Source organism: Andrographis paniculata, unplaced genomic scaffold, assembly GCF_009805555.1.
Source record: "Andrographis paniculata isolate CXL003 unplaced genomic scaffold, ASM980555v1 Contig52END, whole genome shotgun sequence".
Classification (NCBI taxonomy): Eukaryota; Viridiplantae; Streptophyta; class Magnoliopsida; order Lamiales; family Acanthaceae; genus Andrographis; species Andrographis paniculata.
Genome location: NW_026137587.1, coordinates 5,839,869 through 5,863,529, shown reverse-complemented (window position 1 = coordinate 5,863,529; position 23,661 = coordinate 5,839,869). Strand labels below are relative to the sequence as shown.

The 23,661-nt window shown below is 28.1% G+C and overlaps 3 protein-coding genes across 4 annotated transcripts; all 3 read left to right on the top strand.

The window, feature by feature from the left end:
* Positions 1-772: 772 nt before the first annotated feature.
* Positions 773-3,657, top strand: LOC127254520 (uncharacterized). Its single transcript, XM_051279659.1, has 7 exons — positions 773-866; positions 2,406-2,471; positions 2,558-2,607; positions 2,709-2,773; positions 3,055-3,146; positions 3,273-3,344; positions 3,454-3,657. The coding sequence occupies exons 1-7, from the start codon at positions 864-866 to the stop codon at positions 3,487-3,489; spliced, it is 384 nt and encodes a 127-aa protein (XP_051135616.1). The 5' UTR covers positions 773-863; the 3' UTR covers positions 3,490-3,657.
* A 4,573-nt stretch (positions 3,658-8,230) lies between these two features.
* Positions 8,231-11,063, top strand: LOC127254922 (two-pore potassium channel 3-like). 2 transcript variants are annotated; one of them, XM_051280273.1, is made up of 3 exons: positions 8,232-8,961; positions 9,037-9,663; positions 10,322-11,063. In XM_051280273.1, the coding sequence occupies exons 1-3, from the start codon at positions 8,492-8,494 to the stop codon at positions 10,467-10,469; spliced, it is 1,245 nt and encodes a 414-aa protein (XP_051136230.1). In that variant the 5' UTR covers positions 8,232-8,491; the 3' UTR covers positions 10,470-11,063. The 2 variants fall into 2 exon arrangements, with proteins under 2 accessions (XP_051136229.1, XP_051136230.1); XM_051280272.1 differs by having other exon boundaries at positions 8,231-9,663.
* Positions 11,064-21,569: 10,506 nt separating this feature from the next.
* On the top strand, positions 21,570-23,315 carry LOC127253998 (WRKY transcription factor 71-like). Its single transcript, XM_051278834.1, has 3 exons — positions 21,570-22,078; positions 22,208-22,357; positions 22,784-23,315. Exons 1-3 carry the CDS (start codon positions 21,636-21,638, stop codon positions 23,178-23,180), a joined length of 990 nt encoding a protein of 329 aa, XP_051134791.1. The 5' UTR covers positions 21,570-21,635; the 3' UTR covers positions 23,181-23,315.
* The last annotated feature ends 346 nt before the right edge of the window (positions 23,316-23,661 follow it).

Sequence of the window (23,661 nt, the reverse complement as noted above, 5' to 3'; positions counted from 1 at the left end):
TTTTTTGGAATGGTCGAATAGTCAAAATTTAAGTTTGGGTTAAAGAAACCTTCATTTATTATCTATATTTTTATTAATTTCAAAATAAACCTTTACAGCTGTTAATTATTTTTTTGTTGTACCCTATAATTATGTTATCTATATTACAAATCTTTTTACTCGGAGAATATATAGGATATGTTCTTCCAATAAAAAATTTTACACTAGGGGTGTGTTGTTTGGGGGATTTGGATTTTGGATTAAGATTTGAATAGTAAAAAATTTGAATTAAAATAGTTGTATGATGCCATATAAATATGGATTGATGTGATGTTTTGAATGTAAAATTGATTTTTAGTATAATATAAAAAATAAAAAATAGATGTTTTGATTTGATATTTTTGAAAGAAAAAATTTTTGTGAATAGTAAAAGTTTACTAAAATCTTTTGAACAAACACACTTTAATTTTAATTAATATTTAAAAAATATGTAATATATATTATATTCAAAATAAAAAAATTAATAATTTTATACAAAATATTATTAACAAACAATCTATATTTTCTTTTATTTAAAAAAGTTGACAGGAACGCAGGCCATAATAGAGGAATGGGGTTTGTTTTATCGGGATTTAGATTTAAATTGATTTAAATAATTATTTAATAGTTATATTTAAAAATAATAATATTTTTTTATTAAAAAAAAATAACGTAATGACCCGCCAACGGACCGGGTAGAAATAAAGGAGCACAACCAAGATCCGAACGCGTAATTCGGACGCCACTGCGGACCCACTATTATCTAGGTATAAATACAGAGAATAAACAACCTGAATGTAAACCTCTCTTCGTTTCCACTGAATCAATTCAAATCTGAAGGAACAATGGTGAGCAATTTCTTCCTGTATCGTGCAACTTAGTTTTTATTTTTAGTCGATATCTTGTTGATTCAAGAGCGTTTCCTTTTCCGAATCTGTTGAATGATTGACGATGTGCTAGTGCTTGCTGCATCTCTCTCTTTGTTTCCCCATTCATTCGCTTTGGCAGTTTGTTGAGATTGCTTTGTGTGTATGTGGACGGATTTTAGATTTTTTTCCTTTTTCCTGCATGATTTTTCTTGTTTTATTTCTAAGTTTGCTTCAGATAGTGAATTCTGATGTAAGAGTGTATATGGAGTTAAGTTCGAGGAACTTAGGGTTATTGAGTTCGCATGCCTTTCCGAAGGATCCAGTGTGAAAAGCTTTCCGGATAATCAGGGTGGTTTGTTGTAGTGTATCTACACGGAGCTATCAATTATGCTTCCCGTTCAGAATTGGGTTCAGAGTTAAAAGTAAACAAGTAAAAGAACTGGATTATAAGTTAGTTAATTGACTCCCATTTAGTCTGTTAGGTGATTGATCTCTAAACACAAACACTGACCGTGTCCAATTACACAACTATTGTTTCTGAACATGTTTTAATATACCTAGTGTACCGTTAGGATCTGGATGCTTGTTTTCACGAACAATATTGAAACTAGATTTGCGACAACAAGAGAGATTGAAATATCACTGCATTCCCAGAAGTGCTGATTCTTGGTGTGTTTGGATGTTTGTTTGGTGGTTGGTTCGGGTTGCGAATTGTAAAAATTTGAATTGAATTATAGGTTTTTCATGTGATATAAATAGGTTTTCATAAGATATTTTGAATGAAAATTTAATTTTTTAATATAATATTTTAAATAAAAAAAATAGGTCTTTATTCTGCTTTTTCCTCTATTATTTTTGAGAAGTAAATAGGCTGGATAATTTTCTCTCTTTCCAGGCATAAGGTGTTTGTTGTGTTCTGCAGGTTCATTTTGATTTGTATAATTACGCTCCTGCTCAATAATTATATTATTTAGCGAATTGAGTTCTTGGTCTCAGCCTTTCATTAATTTAGTGTGAGATGTTTGCCTACTGGTTGATGTTTTATAATCATAAACTCATCATGAATCTGAGCCGCCCATGCCCTTCCATGATAAGTGTGTTTATTTGTCTATCCATGATGTCTCAAAAGAGCACCATTGTGAAGCTTCCAACATCCAACATCTGATTAGATGATAAATTATTTAAGCTTATTGGTTTCCATCTGATAACGAGTAGGGTGTATTAGCCTCCCTAGCCTAATTTAATGAGGTCTGAATAATAGATTATTGTTCTCCTTAGCCTCCCTAAGTACTGGTTTCCATGTATGGGTAGGGTGGCTGTGTAGCATTAAGGGTGCAGAGTTTGGAAGAAAATTGGCCATTGTAAATGGACTAAGTTAATGGTGATAGATCTGATAGTGTACCATGAGAAGGTTACATGACTTACATCTATATTCACTTCATTAAGATATGATTGATACAATTCAATTATTGATTAGCACATTAAGATCTATCTTGCACTTATTAAACTGCATTCTAGGCTGACCCGGAATTGGAAGCAATCAGGCAAAGGAGAATGCAAGAGCTAATGGCTCAACGCGGCACGGTAATTTTATACTTATCCCTAATCTTAGATTAGCTGTTATTCTGCTTATTTTAGCATATTCTACTCTGACACTATATTTCTTTTAGGGTTCTCAACAAAGTCCTGAACAGCAGAATGCTCAGGAGGAAGCAAAAAGGTAAACATCCTTCCCATTAGAGTATAATAATTTTGTAAACCGATATAGATATGTCTTGGAAGTACCTTTGTGATGCTCATCTTTATCTGAAATTGATTTAGGGAGGCAGAGGAACGAAGGCAATTGATGCTTTCCCAAATTCTGACATCTGAGGCACGGGCAAGAGGTAAGTTAAATTTGCTCCCAACTCTGTGTCTTGTTTCAATACCAACCCGCGTATTGAATTAAATTTATTCTGATATTTCATTTATTTTTTGAAATCCCCAAAAAATTATACATTTTGCTAAGATTTTCTTCCAGCAGATGAATTTTCTCAGGCAGTAATGTAGAGAAAGAACTCCAACAAGCTAGCTATAATGATAATCCTGTTCTTAGCTATACGTATGATAATCTGTTCTTCAATATTTTCATGATGATACCAATCTATATATATACACACACACGCAGTTGCTCGCATTGCACTGGTAAAACCTGAAAAGGCCAGAGGAGTTGAGGATGTAATCCTGAGAGCAGCCCAAATGGGTCAAATTGCTGAGAAGGTACCTCATCAACACACACTATTAAATTCTAATGCTTCGCCATTTGCTCTTAATGTTCAAACTAGTGTAAAGCATTCGAGTTATTTTTGATTGACAACCACTAATGAGTTATCTTGTTTTGAATAGGTTTCGGAAGAGAGACTTATATCGCTGCTCGAACAAATCAACACCCAAACAACTAAAGAAACCAAAGTCACCGTAAGTATTGTATTGTAAACCCATAATTCAATCATCTTCCTCTCTAATTTTCTTGAGCATCTTCCCACTGGTTAAAATGTTTATACCCCTGCTCGCTTTTGTGCATCAGATTCGAAGGCGACCCAGCGTTCTCGATGACGATTAGCTTAACTTATTGTAAAACTAGAAAGATCACCTGGGGTGAGTTCTACTCTTCAGTTTACCATATGTGTAGGTAAATTCATCAGAATTTTTATGACCTGTGTGACATTTGTGTGGTGTCCCTAAATAAATTCATCAAGAAAGACTATTATTATTATTATTATTATCATCATTGAAAGGTGGCACTGCAAGTGGATGGGTGTATTCATATATGTCTGTCTCGTGATTGAAGGAAGAGTCTTTTACCTTTCAGGATTTTAGCAGCTGGGTTTTTTATTGGATTTGAATATTATCTTTTTTTTAAGAAATAGTATATTTATGTAGAAGTTTGAGAATTAGTAATTTTTAAAAATATATATATATATTGAATCAAATATTTATTTCTTCTTATAAAGTATTAGATTAAATTCTTAATATTTTGTTGTTCTAAAAAAATTAATTGAAAAAAAAAAAAATCTTTTAATTTACTCCATGATTGCATTAATTATTGCCAAATTGTGAGACGGCTTCTCTCAACCGCACAAGAAACCATATGTTAAATCAAGTGTAGAAATTAGCAAATACAATCGTAACAGTATGAAATCACACTAATTATTATTATATGACAAACGTAACAATATGATAATAAAGCTGTTACATCAAATTTAATCATATAGCGTTGGCCTTAATATGATCAGAAACTTATTAACTTAAAAAAATACTACTAGAACAAATGAACAACAGCTATCATAAATGCGTTGACAATAAATTTGATAGGCCTTGCAGCCCTACTCTACTAGTATTAATTTTGCCGTTATTCCATCCAATTAAGCTCCCACAAATTTATATACTCTATTTTTAAAAAAATAAATTTAAATAACAAGTAAAAGAAAATAGAATAAATTTATATGAAAGTATATATATATAATTTATCCAAACTGCACACTATCTTTGCGACAAACGGACTGCCATTGGCCACGAAAAAAAATAATAAAAACCACCCGATTATTGCATGCACACAGACACCACAAACACCTTTGCTAACTAGCGCTTAAACCAGTGCTATGCATGGATTGTTATATTTAAATTTAGTTATTATAGTATTATTTTTATTTGATTTTATGAATATTTAAAATAAATCAAACAAAATATATATATATATAATAATTATATAATCTAATCCTATATATATATCTATAGCAAGAGTTTCAGACTTCTGCAATCTCAGATTTTTAGAATTTTATTTTTATTTTATTTTTGATGTTTTTTACAATTTTTAAAGTCTATATTAGTATAATTGCATTTTTCTTAGTTTGTGAGAGAACTTATTCATTTATTACATATTTGTAATTTTATAATATATTTATTTGCTTAATGTTTTGTTTGTTAGATATTTTTATTTTTAAATTATCTTATAGCATTTTATTGTAATTTAAATTTATTTCTTATTTTGACCTAACATTATTTATTTTTTTATTTTATTTTATTTTCACTGTCTAATTTGTTTTGTTCTTTCTGTTCATAAGGTAATATCCATTCATAGTCTGGACTTTGAAAATTGTTTCCGCTTAATCATTGTCGGTTGCTGAAGTTGGACACAATATTTCAGATAAGTTATTTAGAAAATTTTATTTATATTATTTTAATTATTCCAAATAGTTTTAGTCAATTTCAATTTTTTAATTTTTTTTAATAATTTTATATATAATTTAACTTTTATATTTAATTTTAGATAAAGAATTTTGATAATATTGTTAGACATTTTCAACTGTAAACTTAAATACTAATTTAATAAGATGATTTTATTTTATTTACTTAATGTTTTTATAAATTCTATTGTATATTATAATTAATTTATTATTATATATTAGAATTTTTTTATAAGTTAATTATAAAAATTAAAAAATATGATTTTTTTATAGTGAGTGTCAATGAATCATATAATTAAAATATTATTTGAATAGATGCTTATAATATGACTTTCATACACATAAAATAGAAAATTTAATAAAAAAAATACAAGAAATAACAATTTATAGAAGAAATAGAATATTAAGATGATAAAGTATAAATATAGTAGTATTATTGTTTATATATTTTTTAATTGAAGATATATATATTATTTTCTTTTTAAATATTTATAAAATTATATAAAAATAATATAATAATTAAACTTAAATATAATAATTCTGTGATAGCACGGGTTTACGCGCTAATATATTTATATTTTACTATTTTAGTGGTTGTATTTTTTTTTATGAAAAATTTTTTTTTTCTATAATTTTACTTATACTTTTATTATAAATATTAGAAGAAAATACAAATCATTATTTACTGTAATATTAAAATAAAAACAAATTATTTTTTAATTATAATTTTATTGTTAATAGTTATGGAAAAAAAACTTGTAAAAGAAAATGATGATTGATCATATTAACTAAAAAAGTAAATAAAAATATACTCCATAAAATAAAATTGAAATATAGACAATTACGATTTTTTACTTAACCGGAAAAAAATTTGTATAAAAAGATGTAAAATTTCAATTATGATCAATTTCATACAAATTCTAAATTATTTTTTTAAGTGATATGATCTACATAATCTATCAAATATTATTTATAATAAATAATAAATATTATGCATAAAATCACTAAGTATAATAAATTAATAAACTAATATACAATACATATATAAATAATAATATCAAACTATCAATATTTATAACTAAAAAAATCTATAATTAAAAATTTCAATAATAATGATTTATTTTTAAATTTAAAATAAATGAAAAAATAGATAAATTATATGTAAATATATATATATTGTTTAGAAAAATTATGTATAATAAAATCATCCTACCAAATTAACATTTATAGTTGAAGTTTACAATTAAAAGTATCAACAACAATTATCCAAAGAAAATTTATTTAAAATTAAATTATATATAAAAATTATTATAACTTTTTATTTATAAATAACCATTATATAAATAAATATGTTAATATAAAAATAAAAAAAATTATATAAAATTATAAATACAAATATATATATTTTTATGAAACTTATATCAAACTTATTAACAACATCAAAATTATACTTTTAAAGAAATTTAAAATAAATATAAAATATATATAAATAAAATAATTCAAATTTTTTAATTAATACATATGCATTATCTTTTTAAAAAACATTTTAAAAAACACTAAGCGCGTGTTAGCTGGTTTGACTAGTTGATTCGATTAGCTGTTTGTATTAAAATGTTTGGTAAAACAACAGTTTGATATTAGCTGTTTATATTTAAAATGACAATTGAGTATATTTCTATTTTATTTTTTGTTTCTAATATATTCAATTATGTTCTTTTGAGTTTAGAATTTTTACAATTTATTGTTATTAGTTATTGAAAATTGTAAAAGTGTTATAAAAGTATTTATTTTTATTACAGTTAGATTTAAAAAATAATATATTTTTATTAAATATATAAATAGTTTTTTCTATTGAAAATGATGTAAAATATAAAATAATAAATTTTTCGTGTATATATTTATTATGTTAGTTATCGATTAGTTATTATATTTATAATTTTCAATAAATTTAATTTATTTAATTTATTTTTAGTATAAAATTTATATAATGTAATTTTAATATAAAAATAAATTATTAATATTTATACTTTCTATTTTATGTTGATTTTAATAAATTTATATATTTTACATTAAAATAATTTTTTATATAAAAATTAATTATTTTAAATTTATAAAAGTAAAACTATAATATAATAACATATTCTAATATAATTAATAAATAATCAAAATATATTTATTTGTGTAAAATGCATAATAAATTTTTAAGGGCATATAAGGAATAAAAAAAATTTAAAAAAAATTATTTCAAAATGGTGGGTAAGTTAGCTTTTCATAAATTAGTTTTTTTTGTCCAAAAAGCTAATTTACCAAACACCTAAATTAATTTTTTGTCTGGTCAAACAGCTAAAGCTGTTCAATAAGATAAAAGCTCTTCAAAAAGTTATTTCCCAAACACCCCTAAAACTATCTAAAAAAACATATAAAGATATCTAAATTTTTTCCATAAAATTATCTAAAAAAATATATAAAGATATATAGATTTTCTCAGTAAAACTATCTAAAAAAACATATAAACATAAACCTTCATATCCTATATATATATATAGATATAACAATATGCAAGATAAATTATTAAAGAAAAATTTATAAAAAAAATACTCACCTTATTTGATAATTGAAATTTATAAAAAAAAATACTCACCTTATTTAATAATTGAAATTATCTTTAAGTTGCAAATAAGTGCTCGATGAACCACTTTCAATGTCAATATTGCAATTTTTTTTCAAAAAAATTAAATTAACTTAATGAATACAAAAATATTAAATAAAAAAACAAAAATAAAAAACATAATTAGAATGAATAATAATAAAATAATAAAAAAAGAAATGAATGAATAAATAAATTTGAGAAAATAAAAATAAAAATTGCAGACATTTATATATATATAATTAACAAATATATGTATTAACAAAAAAGTTCAAATGTCCACTAACCCCTTTAAAATAACCGAATAAAACTGTATGTCTACTAAAATACTTAAACTAATTATAAAAATTATAAAAATAAAAAAATTTGAAAAACTCAAAAATCCAATTACCAAGAATCTTCTAGAACCTCTATACCAAAACATTCGGGGAAAAGAAATAAGAGAGTATCTGAAAACCAAACCAGCATTTTCATTACATGAACCCTCCAATTAATACCATAACTGCTTTTATTACTGGCAGATTCCACCATTCCGAGATTTTGTAAGCTTTGACTACTGCAGAAAGGAATCACTTGCTCGGCCTTCTCCAACCTGTCCATCCGCATCCTCAAATCATTGCTGCGTCAATCTCATCTTTATTTATTCAATTATGGACTAGGAACACTTCAACCCATCTTCTTCCCCAAAGATTTCAGATTAGAGGATAAGTGTTTTCCGACAGAGTGCTCCAATGGAGAAAGAACCGCTCCTCTGTTCCGCCTACCCAGGTAGACCCGATCCTTCTGCGCCGCTGCTCTGCCCTCTACCGGAAGACGATGAAATTACGATTCCGCCCCTGCCGTTGACGCCCGCCGCCAGAGAGCTCAAAGACCGCCTGATTTTCGGGGCGTCTGCTTCTTCTTCTTCATCTCAGGTTAAGGACTCCTCAACCTCGAACCTTCTAGAAGCCCTAGCCGTAACCCTAAAATCGCCGCGGAACTCGTTCCAGTCGCCGGACGGCGAGAGGTTCGCCCTCGATCAGCTTCAATCGCCGTCGGTTCTCGATCCGGAGTACCAATCGTCGTGGCTCAACGACCCTAATTACCCCGCCTTCAAGACGAACCTACATCGCTCCCGGACTGCCCCCGCCATGGCCACAATCAACGAAATCGACCATTTGGAGCCCAAACCTCCCCAATTCAGCCGGATTTCCATCGTGAGGCAAGGCTTCGTTCTCTTAATCATTTACTTGAGTCTCGGCGTCGCGATTTACTCATTCAACAGAGATCATTTCAGCGGAACTGAAACTCATCCAGTCGTCGATGCTCTGTACTTCTGCATTGTAACCATGTGCACTATCGGCTATGGCGACATAACCCCCAACAGCCCTGCAACTAAGCTGTTCTCCATTACATTCGTGCTCGTTGGCTTCGGATTCATCGACATTTTGCTCACCGGCGTCGTCAGTTACATGCTCGATCTGCAGGAGAATTATCTTCTAAGAACAATCAAGGGCAGCGGGGCACACGATCCCGGCTCGTACATAATCGATGTCAAGAAGGGGAGGATGAGGATTAGGATGAAGGTTGCATTGGCATTGGGCGTAGTCGTCGTTTGCATAGGCGTCGGCGTTACAGTGATGCATTTCGTCGAGCATATGAATTGGTTGGATTCGTTCTACTTGTCGGTAATGTCCGTAACCACCGTTGGATACGGTGACAGGGCGTTTAAATCGATGACGGGGAGGATATTCGCGTCGATTTGGTTGCTTGTGTCGACGCTCGCCGTTGCTCGAGCCTTCCTTTACTTGGCGGAGGCGAGGGTCGATAGACGACATCGGAGGATGGCGAAGTGGGTGCTCGGACAGGATATGACGGTTGCGCAGTTCCTTGCTGCTGATATCGATAACAATGGATTCGTTACGTAAGTGCTAATCTTTCGATCATTTTTGTTGTTGTTCTTGTTTCGTTAGTATTTTGTTATTGCTTAGTGTTAGATTATGACTCGAATTCGAGACATAAGACTCTGATAGTTGTAGATGTAAATAATTGTCTCACTTAAAAGTTTAAGCTTTTAGGGATACGTATTATTTATTTATTTATCTACAAACGGGAGTAAACCAACACTTAATTTAAATCTAAAGGCGATATATAGAGTTGCATTGGGGATTTCAATCGATGTTTCTTTAATTTAGAGAGCTTGAAAGTACGTTATTGTCGTAGATGATCTAATTATGTTATTGGTACTAATGTATAGTTCGAGAATGTTTCTTCGTAATGTGTAATATGGTTGTGTGGATATGATTTTATGTTTTTTCGGTCATGATTGGATTAGAACAAGTCGTACATATGAATCGATGTGTTCGGTTGGATGTCCTATTCGAGCATCTCATGTATCATGAGTGTTTGTAGTTCCCTACTCATATGGTCTCTTTTTTCGGGATAAATCTGCTGACCAATAAGTTGTGTTTGGAGAGTTAATCTGTCGCCGTCGGATTTAAACTTGTAGGCAGAATGATGCCATTGCAATTATTCGGTATGAAAGTTTTAATTTTTCTTCCATGCTACTTCTATCCCGGCAGCAAATCGGAGTTTGTTGTGTACAAGCTGAAGGAGATGGGCAAAATCTCGGAAAAAGACATCATGCAAATATGCAAACAGTTCGAAAGGCTCGACTCGGGCAATTGTGGGAAGATCACTCTCGCAGATCTTATGGAAAGTCATCACTGATTTTAAGACAGCCGAATGTAGCTTTATCGGGGTCTAACTCTTGTGCAGCAGAGACAGGATCGTGTTTTGGATGATTCAGACAACGAAAACTGTCTTCGTGTCTGATTATGGAAAGGGATCTTCCACGGCCCGGAACCAGGTAGAAATTTTTATCTGCACATGGCATGGCATTGCATTGTTCGATCAAGTTAGTCGTATGTGCGTTTCTTCATTACCTGCACGAACACACACATGTGTATGTATAGAGACATTAGAAATGACTGAGGGACATGAAGCCGCGATATCCCAACTAAAACATGTTGTCGATATTTCATTTATGCGCGGTGTCGCGTGCTAGATTCTTGCATCGTTGTGAGGCAGCGGAGAATGGGGAAGGGGTGTTTGAGGTTGTAGTAAGTTTTTGAAGATGTGTAGGGACTAGAGAGCAGAGAGTTTTTATGGATTTTTCGATTGCATTTTGGATAAATATGTCACTGAACATATGTAAATTATGTAAGATAAGACATCCATCCATATGTTTTATTCATTCATGTGTATTTTGGGACTCGTCTCTTTCACTTTAAGGCTATTTATTTATATCCAACTTTTTGCTGATCTTCTGTGGGCCTTTTTGAATTTTTTGCCATTTTATCATTACTATTGGGCTATATTTGTGTATCTTAATAAGATATATAGTATACATTTTCGTTTGGCTTTTGTAAATAATGCTCAAATAATTTAATAATACGATTCAATAATTTTTTTAAAAAAATAGGAAATAATGATATTTTTTATATTTTTATTTACTATAATTATTTTTATATATTAAATAATATTATTTTTTAGTAGCAGTATAAAATGTTTGTTTGTTCAATTATTTTTTATCCTTGATCATTGTTGGCTCCGTTGTTACTCTTCAAATACACTCTAGGTATATTTCGATCGAACTTGATAGCCTACAAACTAAGCCTGGGAAGACAAGTGGCACTAGACAAGCTATGTATAACGGACAAGATTTAGATGTGTCGAGGCTTTAAACTCATGATCTCACGATGATAAGTTTACTCTGTACCACCGAACTATCCCTTACGAGACAATACTTTCAAATTTTTTGTAGTACGCACAATTGTCAGAATTGAGTTAGTTATACCGAGGCCAGTTATAAAAGAATTAAATCTCTTATACCAATATCACAACACCTATTTGAGACTTTGTTTGTTCAATTGGCAAACAAACTTCTCTTTGTTTGTTTCAATAAGGCCTTTTGTTTGGACCATGTAGATCTCTTATTCAAGTTCTCTACGAAGAAATACATTTTCACATCTAACTATTAAGTGGAGATTATATGTAGCACACGTATACACGACCAACCTGATTGTTATCGATCAAACAATTTATAAAAATATTTCACTGAAACCGATACCTTTTTTATGAGCAAATAATCCGGCCACTAATTTTGCACGATACCGTTTCACTTTTTTTTTACCCCGTATGGTAGTCGAACAAGAACTCAAGTTTTATTTCCGATCAAAAAATAAAAATAACTCAAGTTTTATTTTTATGCAAAATTTCCTTATCTTGCATTGCTGCAACCCATATGGACACCTATAAGCTTTTGGTAGCTTTCTGGAAAGTCGATGGCTCACCATCCTCTATGAGAAGGCATTATGCTAAACCGGTGGCCGTTTCTCAGAAATTGATTGTCACTGTTATGAAGCTTTGCTTTCGTCTTGTTTATTGTACTTTGATACCATTGTCGGATCCAATATATTGGTTTGAACTTGCGGAAACAATAATTTGCAACTAAGTTGATTTTAAAAAAAATTAAAGTAGGAGAAGTCGACACAACAATTGAACTCAAAAATGGCTACGTCCACAAGGTAAGTGCAATAGAATTTTACTATAAATACAATTTGAGCATATTACAGCACTCTTAGAATATGAGAGAATCTTATTAATATCCCTCTCTAGTTCTATAGAATATAACTCTATCTTACAACGATCTTCTGGAAGTGTTCTTCATATAGACAAAAGCTTCATCTTCTTTGCCTTAAAATGAACCGTTTTTACATCCATGATCTTTGTTTCTCAAATTTACTATATCTTCTTTACCTTCAATTTAGCAATTTATTTTGCCTTTAATTGAAGGCTTTCTAATATATTTTGCATAAAAATAAATATATTAAAAACCACAAAAAAAATGCATAGTAAAAAAAAATAAAAATGAATTGTTTTAATTAAATATAAATAGATGGATAGGGAATGTAATGTAAATTAAAATTATAACAAATTTTAGAAACATGGAAATAAATAAAAGTATCTATTATATTCCCTTACGATGACTAATCACCTGCATTATTTGCTGCAAGATTTAAGCCAAGTTGTGTGTTTAAAACAAGTACAAATAAATTATTTATTTATTCATCTGTGTAATAATAATAATAATAATAATAATAATAATATTGATTCATATTTATATATACGTACGGTACTGTTGCGGTCATGGTCGGAAGTTAGAATTCGACAACTTTGGGTTTCCTTCACTGACCTTAATTTATAATTAATATATGTATATATATCAATCACTTGTCTTTTCCACAATTTTTTTTTTTTTTTTTTCCTTTTTGGGCATCTATAATTTATAAACTTTTATTTAAAAACTTATCTTATAATAATAATAATAAAACTAAAACAAGAATAAGATTCTAATTATTCTCATTTTTTATTGTTGAAAAAAAAATTAAAAAAAATTGTATCTATATAAATGGTGGCAACCCATATTATAAAAGATTTGCAACAGCAGTTTTTTGTGTGTCAAAATTTAGCTGACCATTTTACAGTAACAATAATTTATAGTATTTATTTAATGTGATCCCAGAAGTAAGTCACAGTGAGTCAAAATGAACTATATATATCAACTTGCATATTATTTTATTTTCTTTTTTGTAGTTTATTGAATAGAATAAAAATGAAACTTGAACCATGAAATTAAAACAGTTGATAGGAATCATATCACATGCAATCTATTATTATTATTATTATTATTATTATTATTATTATTATTATGATGATGATGTGGAAATAAACAGCACTATGTAAATTGGAGATGTTGACTAATTCTGCATATATCACCAAGTGGAGTGAATTACACACAATCATTGGGAATTTTATTTAATTTTATTTTTAAGTGTTGCGAAATTTTTAAATGCTAAATTAAGAACCTTTGAATTGGTCTACTCGGCTGACTTTGAGGACATATTTTATGTCTTCCACTTAATCAAAATACATTTTTTTTTTTAATTAATAAACGACAATGGATGTATATATGTAACAAAATAATGAAATTGTTTTATTCAATTTGATATTTATAAATAATATATTTATGTATTTAATTATGTACATAAACTATTATACTAATATATTTTAATATAAAAATTTTAAATTAAATTTATTTTAATATTATATTTTAAATTTTATAAATAAATAAATATTTTAATATTTAATTATTATTACTACATTATCTGTTATCTTGTGCTACCTTTCTTTGTAAAATGAAAAAAAAAAAAAAAACATACTCTCTCCGTTCCAGATATTTTAAGTTTATTACGTAGATACGAGAATTTAGTACAAATTATTATTATTTAGTAAAAATAATTATAGATTAAGATAAGTAAATAGTTTAATTAAAATTAAAAAAAATTATTAAAGTACATAACATATGTGAGACGAACGAAAATAAAAAATATGGACAAATAACGTGGAACTGTTAGATAGAATATAATAGAATGATAGAGATGATGGTATTTAATTGTAAATTAATCAAATAATTTTATCTATGCCATATTATATTCAATTTTTTTAATATCTGTAGTTAAATTTTTATAATTTGAATTCACATAAAGATATCCGATTTAATTTAATTTTTAATTAAATATAAATATGAAACTTTAATATTGAATTACAATAGTTACAAGTCGACGTGTGTGTCAATGTCCTAACAACATTTCTGTTTTGAAGAAATACACCTAACAAGTAACCTGCCCTCTCTTCTGATTTGACTTCCAATAAATATATAAAAATAAAATAGTCCCTGTGTCACACCACAATTGATATTATTTTTATTTTTGTTTGTTCCGTAATAATTGTCACTTTTTTATTTTTGGTAAAAATTATTAAACCAAAACATATTTAACAAATATAAATCAACTTAATTAACTACGTAACATACAGTATCATAAATGACATAGGACCCACTCAAAACCTCGTTATTTCTACCTCTCTCTTCAAAAAACTAAATATGTTTATCTATATTTAAAAGTACACATCGTTTATAAAATTAATTTATATTAATTATAAATAAATAAAAATATTTTTTTATTTACTTGTACTATAGAAGATTTTATTTTCTACAAAGTGATATTCGTATTGCATATATTTTTTAATTGTTATATAATTTTTAAATATTTAAACATATATTTTAATTTTTTTAATCATATATATTAAATTTATTTTAAAACTATAATATTATTAATTATACAAAAAATAATATAATAATATCATAACTAATTATTATTAACTAATTAAACATCTTCACCTTAAATATCGTATCCTTAATCAAATGGCTCAATTCTGGTAGGACGGAGGGAGTACTACTTTATTGGTATTTTGATTGAATTTATCTATCAACAGATAATACTTCATCCTCCAAAATAATTATGTCACTTCTTTTTATTATATGTTAAATTTATATATAATTTATTTATAGTAAATAAGTTTAATCATTCATAATTTTATTATAATTTTTAATTTAACAAATAATTTATCAATTTGTTACTATTTTTTTTAAATTATTTCAGTATTTAAAATACTATTATTTTTTAATTGTTGTATCGAACGTTGTGACGTAATTAGGCCAAATTGAAAGAATTGTAAATATGACATTTTTTTCACAAATATGCATCATATAGTCAAGGAGAAAATATTATTTCAGCAAATGAATTGTACTGGTTCAGCAATATCTTTTTTATTTAAATATTAACTTGTGTGTTTGGTTTTTATTTTAAATAATAAAAAAATTACTATTTATTTCTAATAAAAACTTATTTTTTAATATATAAATTACATTAAAATACTATTTAAATTAAAATTTAAAATATCACACCAATTTCAAATCAAAACTAAACAAACCACACCACTATTTATTAGTACTATAATTTACTGAAATGGTGAATTTTTACCTAATTTTGTGTTAATTACTTTGCAACAAACCAAAAAAAATATTATGGAGTTAGGAAAAATGTCATTTACTAAAATTAAAATTATAACAAAAAAAAAAAAAAGGAGCATTCATATAATGATGAAATTTATTTTATTTTAGAATGTCATAAAATATAATCACAAATGTCATTAATATAAATGACACCTCCAAAAATATTTAAGCAATTTTGTTTCTTTTTTTTTTTTGTGGATTATTTTGTGGTTTAATATATAGGGGTGAATTTTAATTAATTATTTATTTTATGTTTCAAAGTTGGGTGGGTGGGTGGGTGGGTGATAAGACACCCATTGCTATCATTTTACAGATTGCTTTTTGACAAATTTCTTGCTTAATTAGCTACTGATTATTAATTAGGTTTGTGCTTTATTTTATTTTAATTTTTTTTTTCTTTTATACCACATTTTTGTGAATATATGAATTACATTCATGATAATGTAAAAAAGCTATTAATCTTTTTCACATTCATATGACCCTAAAGCCAATTATTTAATAATAAAATAAATTAAACCTACGTGTCCATATAAACAATCTGATTTTGAAAAATCAAACCTTTAATCACCCAAAATTTTATATAGTTTCATCTTCAGATACGCTTCCGCTTTAAGGATCGGACATTTAAATATCAACATTTTTTGTATTATTCTTTACTATAAGTTGCACAAAATAACAAAAAATATACATCATATTTGAATTAGTGTCAAAAGTGAATGAATTTATTTTTTCGACGTCAGATAGAGTAATTATCAACTAATAACAATAATAAGAATAATAATAACAACAGCTAAATGGACTAAAATAAATAAATTTACTCAACTGATCTAGTATCACTTGCTAAGATATACATCATTCTACCAATACACCCCTCAATAATTACAAATATTTCAAATTAAATTATGGAGATAGTAATCTGTTTACTTGTATTTTTAATTTCGGCAAAAATCATTTTTGTCCCAATATAATTAAAATTCATCAATTTTGGTCTCAACATAAAAATCATATCAATTTTGGTCTCAATATAACTATTAACTCATCGTTTTTGTCCAAATATAACCAAAACTCATAATTTTTGGTCAAAATATAAATTTTTTTATCGATTTTAGTCCTAGTATAACCAAAAACTCATTATTTTTTCTCCAAATATAATCAAACCTTATATTTTTTTGTCTCACCGTCAACAAACTGACGGAAAATGTTGACGTGAAAAGAAATCAAACCTTATATTTATATTTGAAGAAATTGCAGAATCTTGCAAGTCAACGCCAATATTTTTCATCGGTTTATTGACGGTAAGACTAAAAAAGATAAAGTTTAATTATATTGGGACAAAAAATGATGAGTTTTAGTTATATTGTGACGAAAATTGATAAAAAAAAATTATATTGGGACCAAAAATTATGAATTTTTGTTATATTTGAACCAATTGATAAAATTTTTATATTGGAACCAAAATTGATAAAATTTGGTTACGCTGTGACCAAAAATAATTTTTTTCCTTTTAATTTTATAATTTTAGTTTTAAATGTTTTATTCAAAATATTCTATTTAAAATATATTTATACAACATCATACTCTTTATATTCTTTTCAATAATATTTTCAAAGTAACATAAATATTCAAAAGACGATACTTACAAAAAGATATAATAATTATTTAACATGTGAGTGCTACAGAACCTCCACCGCCCCCCCCCCTACCCCCCCCCCCCCCCCCCCCCCCCCCCCCCCGCCCTTATATATTAAATCAATAAAATTAAATAGATAAAATCCGTATTGATTATAATTTGAATTTAGTCCCTTCCGTCGTCCACGCCTTTTATTTATTTATTTATTTAATTTTTTGGTTGATAGGACTAAAGGCGTTGCCTAACCTTAGCTACATACCTTGTCTGTATATTTCAAGTCAAAATTTTATACCTTATTATATTATATGTATATAATATATTAGTCATTTTATTTATTAATTTAATGTAGCTAAAATATTACTATATGACTCTCAGACCTGAGTCTTACAATATTGGAATCCTATGTGTACAGTAAGTATTTGGGTTGTTATACTACGAAAATTTAAAATATATATATATATATAAATTGTTATAATATATGTTTGAGCACGCATATTTAATCATTTATTTTATTATCTGATTTTATAATAATTAGGTCGCATAATTTAAATAAAAAATAAAAAATTGTTGTTATAAGACTAAATTACAACAATAAAACAATAATATATAGCCATATGTATACATACTTAATTCTTTGTATATAGATATTTAAATAAAAATAAAAAATCAAAGTCAAAATACAACCTAAATACACATTATATACTTCATCCGTCCCAAACACTCTGCAACATTTTCAAATTTAGAGATAATTAATAATATTTATGTACATATATTAATATATACTTCACTTTATCCCATTACATCACTCAAATAAAAAAATAAATAATTATTTCTCTTTCCAATCACATCACTTAATATCCAAATTATCTCAAATTATCGTACTTAATACTTTCCACCTAAATTCCCGTGCCAAACACAAATATTGCACGATATTTAGGACGGATGAAGTACTTTTTGGATGACGTGTTATATACTTGTGAACATTGCACATGGAGAGTACATATTGTTGTATACATTCTTTTTATTATTTTACGTGACGTATTGTCGTCATATATATTATTGTCCTTATTATTAGATGTGTTAGCCGTAAATAAATTTTTGTCATGGCATAAGGCTCTATTTATATATACTAAAGAACTAATTTTAGGACTATTTATTAATAGTATTATTTTTAAAATATTAAAATATCTATTTTATTATATAAACTATCACATATTTGCAGTTTTATTATTCAACAAAATTTCAAAAGGTTCCAAAACTTCATAAAGATAAAAGTAAATCCATATGATGAAGGTGTGTAAATTTAAATAATATTACTATTCTATATGTTCCAATTCAAATATTTTTTTTTACTATTTTAATATGTTTCGTTCAAAAAAAAATTATTTCAACAAAAATAATTATACATTAATACCAAATATCATAAATTTTTATTTAAATTACAAGAATATTATTCTACATATAATAATTATATACATAAAGTCAAATTATAAAAATATCAAAATTTTGTGTGCACTTTTACTAATCAATAAAATACTACTACATCCGTCTCGTAAGAAGATTACTATGAGCTTTCTGGATATTTGAGTATTAATTATTATATCAATATATATTAAAAATTAAGAAAAAATGACAAAAATACCTATATTAATATCTTATAATACAAATACAATGACATTTATAAAATAAATTATACAAATATAAAAATATTTTTAATGTTAAATACAATAACGCAAAAAACAAATGATACTGATTTTATAGGACGAAGATAGTACTCCCTCCGTCCTATAATAAAGTATCAATTTTTTCATTTTAGTTCGTCTCATAACAAAGTATCTATTTCTTTTTTTAGTAACTGTACTGTCTGCTTAACATTATAAATACCACAACAACTTACAATATATTACATAAATATCATTACCTTTATATAACACCATACTAATAAGGTTATTTTAGTCATTTCTACTTTATTTCTATTATATTTCAATACAATATTAATATTTCTAAAACTATGTAAAAAAAAATAAATGAATATGTAATTAGGTACGAAAAGAGTATTATTTTTTTTAATGTAATACAAAATTTTAAAATGATAGATTGTGCTTAGAACGAATAACTATAAAAGTAATTTTTTAATTGACTTGATGGTTTCGCTTCATTCAGACGTCACTACATGGCGTGAGGATCAATAAAAATATAGTGACAAATATTGAAGAATTATTTTAAGAGAAATTGTGATCCATTTATATAATAGGTGAAGATATATAGGTAATGTCGTTTATTTGTCATTTTTTTAAAAAAAAATAAAAGATTTGTTTGTTTGTGATATATATGTATTTTGTGTTTATATATTTTGAATATAAAAATAAATTTTTATATTTCAGTTCTAAAAAACAGTACATATTAATTATAATAACAATCAAATAGTAAAAATAAGTCAAAATTTTTAAAAACGTTTAAAATAAAGTTACTACTATAACTATAATACATATAAATATATCTTTCTTAAATATATATTAACACTCACCTTCAAACTCAATATAAGATCAGATAAGCTAATTTGAATTTGACAAGAAAGATCTAAGATAATGTAATATAACTAAAATCATCAATTAAGTTAAAAGTTGAATATTAGAATTAAAATTGTTAATTGATCGTTTCACTAAAAAGTTTATACATATTTTTTTTAAAAAATATCATTAATTACAAATTATATAACGTTCCGGCACGAGTCAATGTCAAAGTGGTCGTTACAGTAGAAGGCTCTTAATGTTTGATAATTTTTTAGATATAACAAGTATGAAACATAAAATATATATATATATATTTGAATAAAACTTTTTTGTTCAATATGAAATTAATTTTTTCTAAAAGAAATTGTAATAAAAATTACAAGTCAAATACTCACAATGTCGGATTATTTATATATATAATATATATGCAACTATTCTTTAATTTTAAATGAAAAAGTATTGTCCTCAAATAAGTATAGACAAAGTCTTTTTCTATTTCGTAAAAGTTTTGAAATTCAACCAATGAATTTAGAAGGGTGTGACCTGAAAAAATATTTAATTTTGTAGTTCGATCAATTGTTAGTATTAAGGGGTGACGGTGCAATCAAACAAAAATCGAATCTTTATTAGATTTGGTGATTGTAAAATTCATTCCCACATAATATTTAATATTGTTGACCAAAATAGTATTCCCAATTAATCGAAGTGTGTGTACTAATTTTAACTTCACTATTTAATTTGCACATCATATGCTAATGTTAGAAAAAAAAAAAAAAAAAAAAAAGGATTGAGTTTAAATAAATAAATTTTAAATATTTTATATTAATTTAAAAACAGTAAAATGTTAATAAAATCAGCATGAAAGGACAGTATAAAACTGTATTGAATTATATAGCTGGAATTTATTTTAATTTAAATGTTATAATAATGGATCTAGGAAGCATGTCCGTACAGAAAATACAGCAGGCAGAAATTTGAACAAAAAGGATGGCGCCGCGCCCGACAGGGAGCTTATCCCACGTGGCGGTCGTGGTCAAAAACGGTGAAGACACGTGTCTCGCCGACGTTAACCCCAGTTTGAAATATTGACCGCCGTATAGCTACCACATTTCTCCGTCGTTGACTTTGGTACCACAACAACAACGACACGTACAACATGCCTAAGCTGCTAGTTAATGAGTAATGACTCTGCTCCAATCATGGCTAAATAATAATATACTATTAAATTTACTCTTTTCCATAAACCTAATTAGGGTTCAGCACATTATTCAATTAAATTAAACTAAATGGGATCAATTATTCTTATAATTTTTTTAAAAAAATATAAATCAACATTATATAATATGATTTGTGGATAGGTGTGGATCCAAACCATTTGATCAAGCAGCAAAGATGGAATAATAATCCTTTTCAAATTCGTGGCAAGTAACACCACTGTCTTTTTTGAGTTTTTTTTTTTATCAACCTTATTTTTGTCAAACCATCTTTATACAAATGGGGCCCATTAGTTCTTTCGCTAGATCCACGCCGCTGGTTCTCACACATATGGACGGTGTGGATTTGTCTGGATCTGGGATCCCGGGAGTTCCTAGAATAATTCTCGAATAATTTACTACAACCAGTGACCCTAATGAAGATCTTTCTATTCGTCTTAGATGAATTTAATTAATTAATTAATTAAAGACAGTGCATATATAGCAAATTGAAGCTCTTGCACGTCAAGTTCCCTATTTTCTTCCTCTTCGTTTTCTGCTGAATTCCCAATCGATTCTGCCATGGCTGAAGACTTCAGAGAGATCTACTATCACCACCCCTTTCACGACGACCAGCGCCGGAACTCCGCCGGAGACGTCGCGTTTGGGTACTCCGGCGGCCATTCTTCCGCCTTCGCCGCCGACCAGTCAATCACTGCTGCCATGTTCGATCCTTCTTATAACCTAAGCTTCACCAAATTCCTGCACGAGTCGACAGATCAGAACTCGTTCTCGAGCGGCGCCGGCGCCGGCTTCGCCTTTCCGGCGACGATGTCGGCGGAGGCATTCGCAGTCCTCGGGAAAGAGGAGAAGCCCGCAGCGGAGGGCGTCGGAGGCCGCGAAACTCCGGCTACGACGAACTCGTCGTCGATATCGTCGTCGTCGACGGAGGCCGCCGCCGCCGCCGACGAAGACTCTAAAAAGGACGGCAAGGAAACCGGCGCCGAAGAGGACTCGAAAAAAGAGTAGGTTAATATATATATATAAATTAGATACTGCTTGCATTGTTTTTCTATTGTTATTAATCTATCGATTCTTCGGTTTCATTTAATTAATTTATATATATATATGTATATATATATGATTGAAATTAGGGTTGGTAAAACGAAGAAGAAAGCAGGAGAGAAAAAAGAAAGAGCTCCTCGATTTGCTTTCATGACAAAGAGTGAAGTGGATCATCTTGAAGATGGATACAGATGGAGGAAATATGGTCAGAAAGCTGTCAAGAATAGCCCTTATCCCAGGTCACTATTTCTTCATCATCATCATCATTTCTCCTTAATTTAATTTAATTTTCAATTCATTACATGTTTTTTATATGATTAATATATATATATATATAATTAAAATGTGAAAAGAATCAATAATGTTCATGCAGATCGATGTTTACCCATTCATCAATTTCTCCCAGAAAACAAGGGGACGATTGATGACATAAATACTGCATTAATTCCTCACAGTGTTCGCTTAAAACAAGCACATATATATAATACATGCTTCATCTCAAAGCAAATTAAATCAATCCCAAAATTAATTAATCAAACCAGTCAATAATTGTCACATGCACACATTTTATTTTTACTTCTGTTTCAATCAATGAATCAATCAATTAATTAATTTATTTATTAATATTAATAATTTCTGGTTCGTTTTGATCGATGATCATTCAGGAGCTACTACAGATGCACGACCCAGAAATGTCCGGTGAAGAAGAGGGTGGAGAGATCGTACCAGGACCCGTCCACCGTCATCACCACCTACGAAGGGCAGCACAACCACCACGTCCCCGCCACGCTGCGCGGCCAAATGGCCGCCGGAATGTTCGCCTCCTCCTTGCTCCACCACCACCCGCCGCCGGACCTGTTTCTGCAGATGCCTGCAGGTCGCCATAGCCATAATAATCTCTACGGTTACGATCCCTGCAGTTCCAACAGTTTGTACCAATTTCAACAGCAGCAACAACAACAACAACTGCAGCAGAATTTGACCCTAAATCAACTGCAATTCCAGCATCAGCTTCCTGACTATGGACTACTGCAGGATATGTTCCCCAAATCCCAGCCCTAGCTAATGAAATAAAAAAATTTTCAATTTCTCTAATTCATCGTCACATTTTCGATTATTTTTATTTTTTGATTTCTCACTCTTGCTTCTGACCAGACATTTTTATATATATGATTATTATCGTATCATTTCGTGCTATATGGTTTCTCATACTTTTCATGTGTATACAATACAATGCTCTTATCTCTATGTTGTATGTATATGTATACGTACATATGTTTTTAGTAAGTGTATATAGATATAGATAGAGAGAAGTAATTTAGTTGTTTTTGGAGTTTGAAAATTTATTATAAATAAATAAAAAATATATAGATATTTGATATAATATTTTTTTTAGAATTATAATGAATAATTTAAAATTTTAAAAATTGTATACAGAATAGAGCCTCATCCCATGAGATCCTCTGTCCCAAAAATAAACATATCCCCATATACACACACTAATATATAGACACGTGTATATATACACATGTGTGTGAAAATA

What these genes read in the sequence shown, in the direction of transcription:
- LOC127254520 (XM_051279659.1), top strand. An exon ending in GCTCAGGAGGAAGCAAAAAG is followed by an intron (nt 2,608 to 2,708) that starts GTAAACATCCTT and finishes AAATTGATTTAG; the next exon opens with GGAGGCAGAGGAACGAAGGC. An exon ending in CTAAAGAAACCAAAGTCACC is followed by an intron (nt 3,345 to 3,453) that starts GTAAGTATTGTA and finishes TTTGTGCATCAG; the next exon opens with ATTCGAAGGCGACCCAGCGT.
- LOC127254922 (XM_051280272.1), top strand. Translation starts at nt 8,492, where the DNA reads ATGGAGAAAGAACCGCTCCTCTGTTCCGCCTACCCAGGTAGACCCGAT. An exon ending in GATAACAATGGATTCGTTAC is followed by an intron (nt 9,664 to 10,321) that starts GTAAGTGCTAAT and finishes CTATCCCGGCAG; the next exon opens with CAAATCGGAGTTTGTTGTGT.
- LOC127253998 (XM_051278834.1), top strand. Translation starts at nt 21,636, where the DNA reads ATGGCTGAAGACTTCAGAGAGATCTACTATCACCACCCCTTTCACGAC. An exon ending in GAAGAGGACTCGAAAAAAGA is followed by an intron (nt 22,079 to 22,207) that starts GTAGGTTAATAT and finishes GATTGAAATTAG; the next exon opens with GGTTGGTAAAACGAAGAAGA. An exon ending in AAGAATAGCCCTTATCCCAG is followed by an intron (nt 22,358 to 22,783) that starts GTCACTATTTCT and finishes ATGATCATTCAG; the next exon opens with GAGCTACTACAGATGCACGA.